Below are 12284 nucleotides of genomic sequence, written 5' to 3'. Positions count from 1 at the left end.
TTTCAAATATAAAGCATGAATAAGCATTTATTTTACCATGTTAAAGTTTTTATACAACTTAAGCATCTTTAAGTTTGCAAGGTCATTTGCTGGGTCAAGGTCGCTCTCGCTCATTCTCGCGTTACCAAAATAGTGTCATGTGATGAAAGAAAGTTGGTCGAAGTAGTAGTAGTAGATCAAATATATCTGAAATATCACAAATATCAAACAAACAGTTCAAGTGACAAAATGTCCAATTTGAAGGAGAAAATTGGTGATCGTCTGGATGCGGTTATATCTAGCATTGACGACCTGGAAAAGTCTGGTAAGCAGAGTGACAGGACCGGCTCAAGCTGCAGTGACTGTCACTGTCAAGATTACTGCCTGTGTTTTACTGTGGTTCAGTTGGCAGTCGGTGACAGCAACGTTTTTATTAATGAACACAAAACCATGGTTAATGACAATCTGATGTATTTTTGTAAAACTGAGGTACACGCGACTGGCATGAAATTTGACTTCATTTGAGTAAAAGAATGTGTTAAAAATTGAAGGAATAAATTGGGTAGTTTTACTATTGTTGTTGATGGTGTTATAATTCCTGATTTGTATTGAGAAATGTGTGGGAGGTAGATAACATTAAGGTCACATAATTAGACAGGGTTGTTACGTTCCAGGTATTGCCGTGGCAACCAGTCTCTTGATGCAGAGAGCCAATGATGTACGGCTGAACAGAGTAAACTGGCAGTCCTACTTACAGTAAGTGTAGAGAATCAGCAGGCTTTCTATGCTTTTATTGGAATTATATTATTTATAAGTGTATTTTAGTAGTGAGTGAGTGTTTAAATATACATTGTACATATTTGAAAATTTCCCAAAGTCATAATGTGTATGTGTATTAGCTTATCCTTCCAAGCTACCAACTTTTCCCATATCAATAATTGAGGATAAAGTGCTTTTAAATTGTGTTCACTTAGTATATTATAGTCTCATTGAGTTAAAATATCATTTTTTCTAGTTTCAAATATTGCACTCAGATTATAACTTTAGTTTTGTGAAGGAAAGTTTTTCGTTTTCTTTAAATGTGGTCTTTATATTTCAGAGGTCAAATGATCAACCAAGAAGAGTATAACATCATTACCAAACTAGACCCTAACACTTCCATGAACCCAGAGACTAGAAGACAACTGATAACTGAACATCCAGTACAGGTATGTAGTCTATTTATTTCTATATAACACCCACTACAGGTATACAAATTATGAAAATAAATTGATGGATGTGCTCCTGATTGATAATTTAAAAAATTGCTAGTTGTTGGTCTTAACAAATGTTAATTTACATCTGTTATCATGTTTTTTTTTTTCCTTTTCTTTTTCCCGATTTTGTACATCAGTATTTTATTGGCTCATTAAATTATTATCCTTCTTATCTTATTATCTTTCACTCCCACCAGGTGGCTACCACATTTGTGAGTCTGATGTCCCACATCTCCAAGGACCAAACCATGCAGTACATACTCACCATGCTGGATGATATATTACAGGTAAATTGTCTTGTCTTAATTTACACTGCCATCTGTTGTCCTTCCCTCTACCAGGGTGGCAGACTGTATAGGCAGCTTTGCCAAAAGCCACCCTGTAACTTTTGGTAAGATGGAAACAATTAAATCTGCAGGTGCACAGATGGCATTGTACCCATTATGTAGGGAGTTACTACAGGAGATTCCTCAGTTAACTTCAATCTTAAGTAGCAAGCTATTCAAAAGGATTAAAATCAGAGCAATTAGTTGTCTTGATTGTTGTCAAGTGGACTTGGCTTGGGCCTGTAAAGTGGCAGCGCTTGAGCAGAAATGTAGACAATTAACAACCATGTAGTCATCCTTGAGATTTCATTACAGGGTGACAGAGAACCAAATATCTGTCTATATATCTAAAGACGTGTGAATATCTTGTGGAATATCAATCTGTGTCCCTGGTAGAGGGTACTCTTGTCCAGTTGTAGCTCTCTGCCAGGATAACCCACACTGCTACTCTGTATATTGTCTTGTCTTGATTTACACTGCCATCTGTGTCCAGTCTACCAGGAGACCCACACTGCTACTCTGTACAGAAAGGCATGGCTCTGCCGTGGAAGGTGTCACTATGTTAGAATTATTTATATTCCTAAAGTAAAGCATTGAACAAGTCGGCTATGAGTAACAGATTTATAATCATTTTATGTATAATCTTCAGGAGGACAAAAGTCGAGTTGAGATGTTCAGGCAGTACGCAAAGCATCACAAATGTTCTGTGTGGGAGCCATTCCTGAATATGTTAAACAGACCAGATGGGTTCATTGTCAACCAGGTATGTGCAGGGTGGAGAAGTTTGTGTGGCCTTTCTTCTGGATACAGGTAGATGTGTGATTGTGTTTGATGTGATGGTGAGATGTGAATGTGTTAGATGGGATAGTGAGGTGTGAATGTGTTAGATGTGACAGTGTTAGATGTGACAGTGAGGTGTGAATGTGTTAGATGTGACAGTGAGGTGTGAATGTGTTACATGTGAATGTGTTAGATGTGACAGTGAGATGTGAATGTGTTAGGTGTGACAGTGAGATGTGAATGTGTTAGGTGTGACAGTGAGGTGTGACTGTGTAAGATGTGGCAGTAAAGTGTGAATGTGTTAGGTGTGACAGTGAGATGTGTTAGATGTGACAGTGAGATGTGAATGTGTTTGGTATGACAGTGAGATGTGAAATCCAGCTCACTCTAATGTTGCTGCTTCTGTTTACAGAGTAGCCGTGTCATCGCCAAGATTGCCTGTTGGAGCAAGGAGCTGATGGACGGCCGAGATCTGCAGTTCTACCTGAACTGGCTAAAGGACCAGCTGATGAAAGGACAGGTAACTATAGCAACAGTAAACATCTTTGTCTGGGGGAGGCAGTGGGATAAGATACAACTTTGTACTTTTGAAAAGGAGGTTAGGGGCAGGGACTATGCCATTACTATTATTGATGCCTTGGTCTGAATACTTTAAACCTGGAGATGTATTTGGAAACCATTTTTAAACAATTTGAAACATTGACAAAACTGGCAATTTGGTTGTGAATATTGTAGGAATTACTGACGTCACATTTCCTCTTAAAACTGCTGAACAAGATGTCTGTAGAGTTGAGAGGAGAAGTGTTTATGATAGTAGAAAGCATGGCTTTTAAAAAGTGTTTCAAATATTATTTTGCATTGTTTATTTTGTTATATTTACTTTTATGTTTATTATTTATTGTGAAATGTGTCTTCAGTCTCTGGTTAAGGGACACCTGTTGTCAGGGTTTTTCCCAGCATTGGGGCTACAGGTCATCCAAAATTATCATCTGTAATTTCCTACTAAAGGCCATGGGGTCCAAGTCATCATTCATCAAAAAATGTGTAAGCCCTCCAGCTGTCTTTGAAAATAATGACTGTCCAGTGATGCCGGCGGCTGCCCAAATGACAGCTGGACGGTTTGCTGGGGAAAACCTTGTCTGTTGTTGACCTTGACCCCCATGTTAGTCTCTGCATGAGCTCTTAGTATTGACTTAGTATCATTGCCTTAAATCTACAGAACAACAGAACCAAACTCCACCTTTAATTTTTACAATATACCCCAATTACCCTTATTTTTTTAATGGATACCAAGTCAGGTGTTTTAACCCCCTCCCCTTCTACTTTCTTCCTATTTTTGTGAACCTTAGTTAATGTGTTGGATTATGTGGAAATAAAGTATTTAATTAAACTAAAAGAAACCAGAGAACACCTTGGCTAATAACATTGTCTGTTCTCGTGTACCTTCTTTTTCTGTATTTTTAGAGTAATTTCATTGAATCAGTTTCTCTCTCTGATTTACACACACACACACACACACACACACACACACACACACAGATTTCTAAATTCTTCACTGTTGTCATTTTCTGTGGAACTAAAGCTGGAGTGTGCTGGGTGGGTCCACTCTGTGTCTCCCCTGTCTGTCTCCGGTCTCTCCCAGGAGGTAAGCTGCTTGTAACAGGACCCCTGCTGGCTTCAGCATAGATAATACTGGGTCTGCATCTTGCTCCTACTTGGCACTTCATTCAGGTGCAGTTTCTGTTTCTCTGCAGCTGTCAGTTTTTTTTTTTTTTTTTTTTTTTTTTTTAGTTTTGCATGTTTTTATTCGGTGTGTTATGTGGAGACTACTGCATGTTTGTGTTGTTCTGTGCAGTAAGTAGTCTGTGTGACGTCTCGGGTGTTTATAGTCAAACCAGCATGCCAATCCCAGGACTGTGGTTATATTATTTATTCAGCCATTGTATGTGATAAAATACATATAAAAAGGAAATAAAATAACATTAAATCAATGGTACTAGGTTCACCTTGGCCGAAAGATAATGAAGTTTATCTTTGTTTATTTCTACACAAATTGAGTGATGACATGAAAACTAAAAAATTCACTAAAATCAGGTCCTGTTGGAGCCCCTGATGTGTGTGTGTGTGTGTGTGTGCGTGCGTGCACACTCACGTAGACATTGGAGAAGTGTGGTATTAAAGCAGTTGTCCACATATTGTGATTTAAGCTTTGGAAACAGTCTTAGAACACTGTCACATCTAACACATTCACATCTCACTGTCACATCTAACACATTCACATCTCACTGTCACACCTAACACATTCACATCTCACTGTCACACCTAACACATTCACACCTCACTGTCACATCTAACACATTCACATCTCACTGTCACATCTAACACATTCACATCTCACTGTCACATCTAACACATTCACATCTCACTGTCACACCTAACACATTCACATCTCACTGTCACATCTAACACATTCACACCTCACTGTCACACCTAACACATTCACATCTCACTGTCACATCTAACACATTCACACCTCACTGTCACATCTAACACATTCACATCTCACTGTCACATCTAACACATTCACATCTCACTGTCACATCTAACACATTCACATCTCACTGTCACATCTAACACATTCACACCTCACTGTCACATCTAACACATTCGCATCTCACTGTCACATCTAACACATTCACATCTCACTGTCACATCTAACACATTCACATCTCACTGTCACATTTAACACATGCTCTCATCACTGTCACACCTAACACATCTCATCAATGTCACGTCCAGCACATTCTGTCATCAATGTCACATCTAACACATTCTCTCATCACTGGCTCACCTACCAGTGTCTCACCTAACATTGTGATTTCAGCTGTGGAAACAGCAGTCCAGGAACACACCTGGGACCAGTGTGAGTTTGGGACCATTCTGTGTGTGTGTGTGTGTGTGGAGGCGGGGGGTGGTAAGCTCTCACAATGCCAAGTAGTATAATATTATATTAACTTGCGAAAAGCACCAGAAAAATATAAGAATCAAAATGTGCCAAGTACACAAGTGTTGAGTTTGCAAATTTACACTTTAACACTTTCTGTCCAACTCTCTTAATGCAAGCTTCTTTTGTGATATAGACATGGAATGACTTTGCAGTATTCTTAATTTGCTGTGATCACCTTCTCTAGATATTTTATTCATTCTTTTATTTCCCTCTTAGCAACACTGAACTTTGCTTTTCTCTATTTGAAGAATTTTTTGAAAGTGATGATTAAAACTGTTCAACTCATGGCCAAACATTTTTCTCTATTTGATGTATTTCAAACTTGATGTAACTGCCACTGCATGTGTAGAAGTTAACAAAACACATCTGTCCTCTCTGCAGATATGATCTAATTAGTTGTGGAAAAATGTTAGTTATATTTCTAGATATGAAAATTCATTGAAACTGATATATGTTGGCAGTTTTACCTCCACAAACACATACACACACATTTATCTTCACACATGGGATTGACAGACTGGGTGGGGTCAGGCTTAGGGCTACACTGGTGATTGACAGACTGGGTGGGGTCAGGCTTAGGGCTACACTGGTGATTGACAGACTGGGTGGGGTCAGGCTTAGGGCTACACTGGTGATTGACAGACTGGGTGGGGTCAGGCTTAGGGCTACACTGGTGATTGACAGACTGGGAGGGGTCAGGCTTAGGACTACACTGGTGATTGACAGACTGGGTGGGGTCAGGCTTAGGACTACACTGGTGATTGACAGACTGGGTGGGGTCAGGCTTAGGACTACACTGGTGATTGACAGAGTAGGTGGGACCAGGTTTAAGTGATTGAAAGTTTGGGCAGGATGAAATTTATGACTACACCAGAGATTGATTAAGTAGGCGGAGTCAATCTAAGGACAACACATGAGACTGCCAGTATGTGTGGGGTCAGGGTGTACTAGAAGACAGTAATCTTTGGTTTCTGAAAAATATATCACACCAATATTTTCCTCTTGAAATTAGAATTTTGACTAGCTAAATCATAGTTCTAAACCATACCAAAGGGCACTGTTTGCTCTCCAAAACACCACAAATTTTTGGGGCCCTTGAGCAGGCCCAAACCCCTCACCCCTCTGAGGCCTGTCATTCTGGATCCGTCCCTGGTAATGTTGACATTATCTATGTCAAACAGAGTATAGTTACTGTATCTTTTGATTGATTGTCTGTTTGTGAACCTAAATGCTGACAAACAATTGGCTAATGCTGTTTAGACTGCCACTTTTCCTTCTCTGGTGTCTTTACTTTGGGTGGGTTGACAGGCCCGTAGCCAGCAATTTCAAAAGGGGGTTCTTTTTCTGAAAAAGTGGATCTTTTTCCATAAAAACTTCATGTACCTAGATCAAATTCTACCCAGAGTGGACCTTTTCCCCACAAAAAGGGCTGTTCTTTCTAACCCCCGAAACCCCCCCCCCCCTGGCTATGGGCCTGGTTGAATTGTTTTAATCAGTTGTCATTTGCATGTGTTTTTATAACATAATTCTGCCTCTAATCAGTGCAACTGGCCTGGTTTCCTCATAACCAGCATAAGAACTGGTGGACAGGATGTTATATTGAATGCCTGCATGCTTTATTACTCACGGTATTCTTCATTATACTTACCTAGAAAATATTTAGTCCATGGTGTAGGGATGCTTCTGTACTTTAGGATTGGAAAAGATATTGTGTTTTAAGTTTTACTGATATGAAAACCAGCCATCAGTGAAGACATTAGATTAAATCTGGATCAAAGATTTACTTAGCAGAACCAGGTCAAACTTGCTACTTCAATTTTAAGTTATGAAAATCATGAAATATCTGAAAAATACATTTTTTAATGTGGAATATCCTTTTTTGGCATTTGATTTCAGTCTGTTATCTAAAACTTATTCTCAGTTGTGTAATTATTCCTTTATTTTCCAGAGCAATGAATACTTACAAACCGTCTGTCGCTGTCTGCAGATGATGCTAAGAATCGACGAGTACAGGCATGCTTTTGTTAATGTGGACGGCATAAGTATGTAAGTACAGGCATGATTTTGTCAATGTGGAGGGCATAAGTATGTGAGTACTGGCATGCTTTTGTCAATATGAAATGTATTAGTATATAAGTACAGGCACACTTAATTTTAGATGTTACGAATATTTGAAGTACTAGTATCTTGGGCAGCGGTTGATCCAGAGATATTTTCTGACAGTCTTCCAAATTATCTTTGTTAGTCCATCCTCTATTTTTGACTGTCTTCCGACAGAAAATATTAGATACCCGTCAATGTAAACTTGAAAATCTGACCGTCTTCCGGAAGACCCAGAAGACGCCCTAAATCTGCCCCTGTTGGGAGTGTGTGAGATCATAAAGTGTAGTAGCCATATAGTTAAAATGATCTAGGAAGTGACATATTGTGACATCCTTCTTCCCCTGATCTGTCCCAGGATTATCCAAGTTCTCCCTGGCAAGGTTGGTTATTATGTAACATATTGTGATCTTTCCCAGGATTATCCAAGTTCTCCCTGGCAAGGTTGGTTATTAAGTAACATATTGTGTTCTATCCCAGGATTATCCAAGTTCTCCCTGGCCATGTTGGTTATTAAGTAACATATTGTGTTCTATCCCAGGATTATCCAAGTTCTCCCTGGCAAGGTTGGCTTCCAGATTCAGTACCAGTTGACCTTCTGTCTGTGGTGTATGACCTTCAACCCTGAGCTGGCTGAGAAGATGAACAAGTGAGTACAGTACCTCAGTATAGCAGCTGTGTGCTCAGCATTTATATCAACTTGTTTGTACATGTCTATACATTGCTCTTCATAATGTTATACAATGTTATTTGTATGTTCACATTCTACTAAATTACAGCCTATTTGTATTTAGATATACTTCGACATATATTTATACATTTAGATACAATGTCATCCCCATCTTGGCTGACATACTGGGAGAGTCAGTGAAGGAGAAGGTGACCCGGATCATTTTGGCCACATTTAGGGTGAGTCCTTTGTGTTTTATATAACACTGGTGTGTGTGTGTGTGTGTGTGTGTGTGTGTGTGTGTGTGTGTGTGTGTTAAGTTAAAGCATTTGTTTTTACTCACTAATGCATATTTGTAGAGGTGACCTTTGACTAGTTCAGTTATCTTCATGTCTGACAAAAAGCTATGAAAGGAAGACAGTGCATATCTCAGTAAATACTGTAGTTTGAGGTCCTATGGCTGATACACAATTCAAGATGTGTCAGTGTCAACTCAAACTGGGTTCCCATGCCTAGCTCAATCCAAGAGGATCAGTCCAACTCCATGGGGAGTCGCTCTAAATTGCTATCCACTTAGGCGGCTGTCAGGCCTACTGAATCAGCAAGGGGGTAATTAACTTTCGTTCACGCTCTGTCTCGGGTAGTTAATTACCCTCTAACAGCTTTAGTAGGAGTGACAGACATTTAAACCGTTTAAGTTAATTGCAATTTAGCGAGAATCCCCTTGGAGATAGATCGATCCAAAGTTGGAACTCTGGGAATGGTCTCTCAGTTAGTTATGATATTGTTCCAGAACCTGTTAGAGAAGCCCCAGGACCGGGAAATCATCCAGGACCACAGCCTCTCCATGGTGCAGTGCAAGGTACTGAAGCAACTTCAGTTGATGGAAGGCAGAAAGTTTGATGACCCGGACCTGGAGGATGATGTGCAATTTCTCTCTGAAAAACTTCAGGCCAGTGTGCAAGATCTTAGGTATGGCTGCCATCTTGGATTTGGTGGACATTTTTAATAAAGATATTTTATATGAAGTTTAAGGCATCTGTGTGCAAGTTTTACTCAGTGGTGAAGGATGGGGTCTTATAAGACATTAAATAGACCAGTGGCAGATTTAGAGAAGGGGGAGTCATGAACCCCCCCCCCCCCCCCCTCGGTTTCTAAAAAATATATCACAGCAATATTCCCCCTTCACATTGGAATTTTGACTAGCTTAATGATAGTTCTAAACTGTACCAAAGGGCACTGTTTGCTCTCCAAAACACCAAAAAAATTTGCAGGCCCTTAAGCAGGCCCCGAACCCCACACCAAAGGGCGCTGGTCGGCCTCGAAATTCGATGCCTGTCATTTTGGACTGACGGTTGGATAATTTTGGGTTGCCAAGAAATGAAGTATGTCAATTTATATATAGGATCATTACACAGAATGAAACTTTGTTCTCTTCCTCAGTTCCTTTGATGAGTACCAGTCTGAGGTAAAGTCAGGCCGCATGGAGTGGAGTCCAGTCCACAAGTCTGAGAGATTCTGGAGAGAAAATGCCATCAGATTGAATGAAAAGAATTATGAATTACTCAAGTAAGTATGGGATGTCTGTGTTAGTGAGTTCAGTTCACAAGTCTGAGAGGTTCTGGAGAGAAAATGCCATTTGAACATTTGACACTGTTTTTGTAACATAAACTATATTTATTCTTATGCACTTGCTATATTCTCAGGATGTTAATCAAGTATTTGGAGACCAGCAAAGATCCTCTGGTGCTGTCAGTGGCCGCTCACGACATTGGGGAGTATGTTCGACATTACCCTAGAGGAAAACAGTGAGTTTTTTACAACAAGATCTCTACGTAACTTGTACTGGGTTGAAATAGGGGTTCATCTTGAATAAAAAATTACATGATCTGTTAGTATCTTGCAACATGAGCACTATTTTATGTTACATAATGGTACACACCAAGTTTATATATATTTTTTAACATTTTAAATACTAGCAGTTCTCCATACTTTGTTAGTATGAAGCTGGCTATATTACAGTATTTGTTTTTGTGGCATGCCTCTATGTTACCTGGAGTATAGTAGTGATGTTATATTACCAGTGTTTTATAAATAATATAGTGTGATATATTGTTATATTTCCAATGTTATATAAATGATATATTGTGATATATTGTTATATTTCTGGTATTATATAAGTGATATATTGTTATATTTCCAGTTACATAATTGATATATTGTGATATATAGTTATTTCCATTATTCCATAAATGATATATTGTGATATATTGTAATATTTCCAGTGTTATATAAATGATATATTGTTATATTTCTGGTATTATATAAGTGATATATTGTGATATATCCAGTTACATAATTGATATATTGTGATATAGAGTTATATTTCCATTATTCCATAAATGATATATTGTGATATATTGTAATATTTCCAGTGTTATATAAATGATATATTGTTATATTTCTGGTATTATATAAGTGATATATTGTGATATATCCAGTTACATAATTGATATATTGTGATATAGAGTTATATTTCCATTATTCCATAAATGATATATTGTGATATATTGTTATATTTTCAGTGTTATAGAGCAACTTGGAGGCAAGCAGCTTGTGATGCAGCATCTCACCCATGATGACCCCAACGTCAGATATGAAGCTTTGTTAGCAGTGCAGAAACTTATGGTCCACAACTGGTAAGAAGAGCTTTTGTTTTCTTTAATCTATTCCCTAATCAGGGAGAGGATTCAGGGGGTTATCACAGTTTCTGGAAATTGGTCAGAATTTTTCAGGAAGATCTTGACATACCTTCAACTTTGACCAACAACTACATTATGAGTTGCTTTTAGACAAACTTACGTAAATATTCCACATTATTCATGGGTTAGCCTTAAAGTTTGTGATATTGTTGTTGTCTGAGAAGAGTTCATAATTTCTTTTCAGTTGTGCAGGGAGTGTTGAGGTTCATGATACTGCTGTTGTTTGTCAAGAGCTGAGATTTTCTTTCTTATTCTGCAGGGAATATTTGGGTAAACAGCTGGAAGAGGTAGCTAAACCCTCAGGGCCTGGGGTTGTCCCTGCTAAGGCATAACACCTGGCATGACACCTGGCATTACACCTGGCATGACAAGATACAGCATGGCCACTACCTGGGCATACAGTTGAAGGAAACTGGCAGAGAGGATATGTATTTGTAGCTGATATTGTACTCTGTGACAATGACACGGTGACAAAGTGCTGTGTGATATTGACATGACACAGGATATGATGTAATAGTAGAATGTTTATATAAAACTATTTATTGTTTAGTAAAACTGGAGACATAAATGTAGTTTATGACAAACTATTGTCAGAGTGTAAATACTTCTAAATATTGAATACCCTTGTATTTGTGGTCAGTGTAGCAGAAAGCATGCAAGGTGAAGAGTTTTCTTTTCAAATGAAGCAGGAGATTTTGAGGCTGTTTTGTTAATGATGTAATGTTGAATATGGAAGAACTGTGGACTCAGTATACCAGGATGGTTAATGAATTTTCTTGTAAAATATGAAGTTTTAGTCATGGAGATGTTTTGTGTTAACAAAACAAAATTCAAATTATTAACTTATTCCTGTCAGAGATAAGACATAAGACATGCGTAACTCACAGGATTGTCAATAAATGGTGAATGGTGACGTACAAATATTTGTTTGTGACTTGATATCTACTTTCAAAGAAGTTTCATCAGAAGTTAATATCACTAAAATTCAGTGGTCATTTCCTGGACAGTAGTAACTTATGACTGAAGTGTATGAAACTGCCATTTGTCAAGACCTGTTGTAACGTGACAGAGTCCACCATGACAGAGAGTCCGCTTCATATTCATTTGTACACCAGGTTTCCATCCTCTGAGATGGATACAACCAGGTTTGATTCCTCCTAGATGATACCACCAGGTTTGCTTCCTCTGAGATGGATAACACCAGGTTTCCTTCCTCTGAGATGGATACAACCAGGTTTGATTCCTCTGAGATGGATACAACCAGGTTTGATTCCTCCTAGATGGATACCACCAGGTTTGCTTCCTCTGAGATGGATACCACCAGGTTGCCTTCCTCTGAGATGGATACCACCAGGTTTGATTCCTCTGAGATGGATACAACCAGGTTTGATTCCTCCTAGATGG

At 38.6% G+C, this 12284-nt stretch overlaps 1 protein-coding gene across 3 annotated transcripts; it reads left to right on the top strand.

Moving 5' to 3' along the window:
- Positions 1-116: 116 nt before the first annotated feature.
- On the top strand, positions 117-11801 carry LOC106171637 (V-type proton ATPase subunit H). Of its 3 annotated transcripts, none has more exons than XM_087019036.1 (15): positions 117-304; positions 654-735; positions 1079-1187; positions 1433-1522; positions 2211-2324; positions 2754-2861; positions 5226-5264; positions 7297-7394; positions 7990-8097; positions 8273-8357; positions 8912-9090; positions 9562-9687; positions 9825-9926; positions 10704-10817; positions 11140-11801. In XM_087019036.1, exons 1-15 carry the CDS (start codon positions 229-231, stop codon positions 11210-11212), a joined length of 1503 nt encoding a protein of 500 aa, XP_086875162.1. In that variant the 5' UTR covers positions 117-228; the 3' UTR covers positions 11213-11801. The 3 variants fall into 3 exon arrangements, with proteins under 3 accessions (XP_086875162.1, XP_086875161.1, XP_086875163.1); XM_087019035.1 differs by lacking the exon at positions 5226-5264 and adding an exon at positions 3924-3986; XM_087019037.1 differs by lacking the exon at positions 5226-5264.
- Positions 11802-12284: the final 483 nt, after the last annotated feature.

This window comes from Lingula anatina, chromosome 8 (assembly GCF_051362555.1).
Source record: "Lingula anatina isolate TDL-2025a chromosome 8, LinAna3.0, whole genome shotgun sequence".
NCBI classification, from domain to species: domain Eukaryota; kingdom Metazoa; phylum Brachiopoda; class Lingulata; order Lingulida; family Lingulidae; genus Lingula; species Lingula anatina.
Note: the sequence above shows the minus strand (reverse complement) of the source record. Positions and strands in the feature narration are given on the sequence as shown.

Bases quoted from the DNA above. Each gene is read 5' to 3' on its own strand.
- LOC106171637 (XM_087019035.1), top strand. From the start codon at position 229: ATGTCCAATTTGAAGGAGAAAATTGGTGATCGTCTGGATGCGGTTATA. The intron at 736-1,078 runs GTAAGTGTAGAG...TTTATATTTCAG, and splicing joins AACTGGCAGTCCTACTTACA to AGGTCAAATGATCAACCAAG. The intron at 2,862-3,923 runs GTAACTATAGCA...GTGGAACTAAAG, and splicing joins ACCAGCTGATGAAAGGACAG to CTGGAGTGTGCTGGGTGGGT.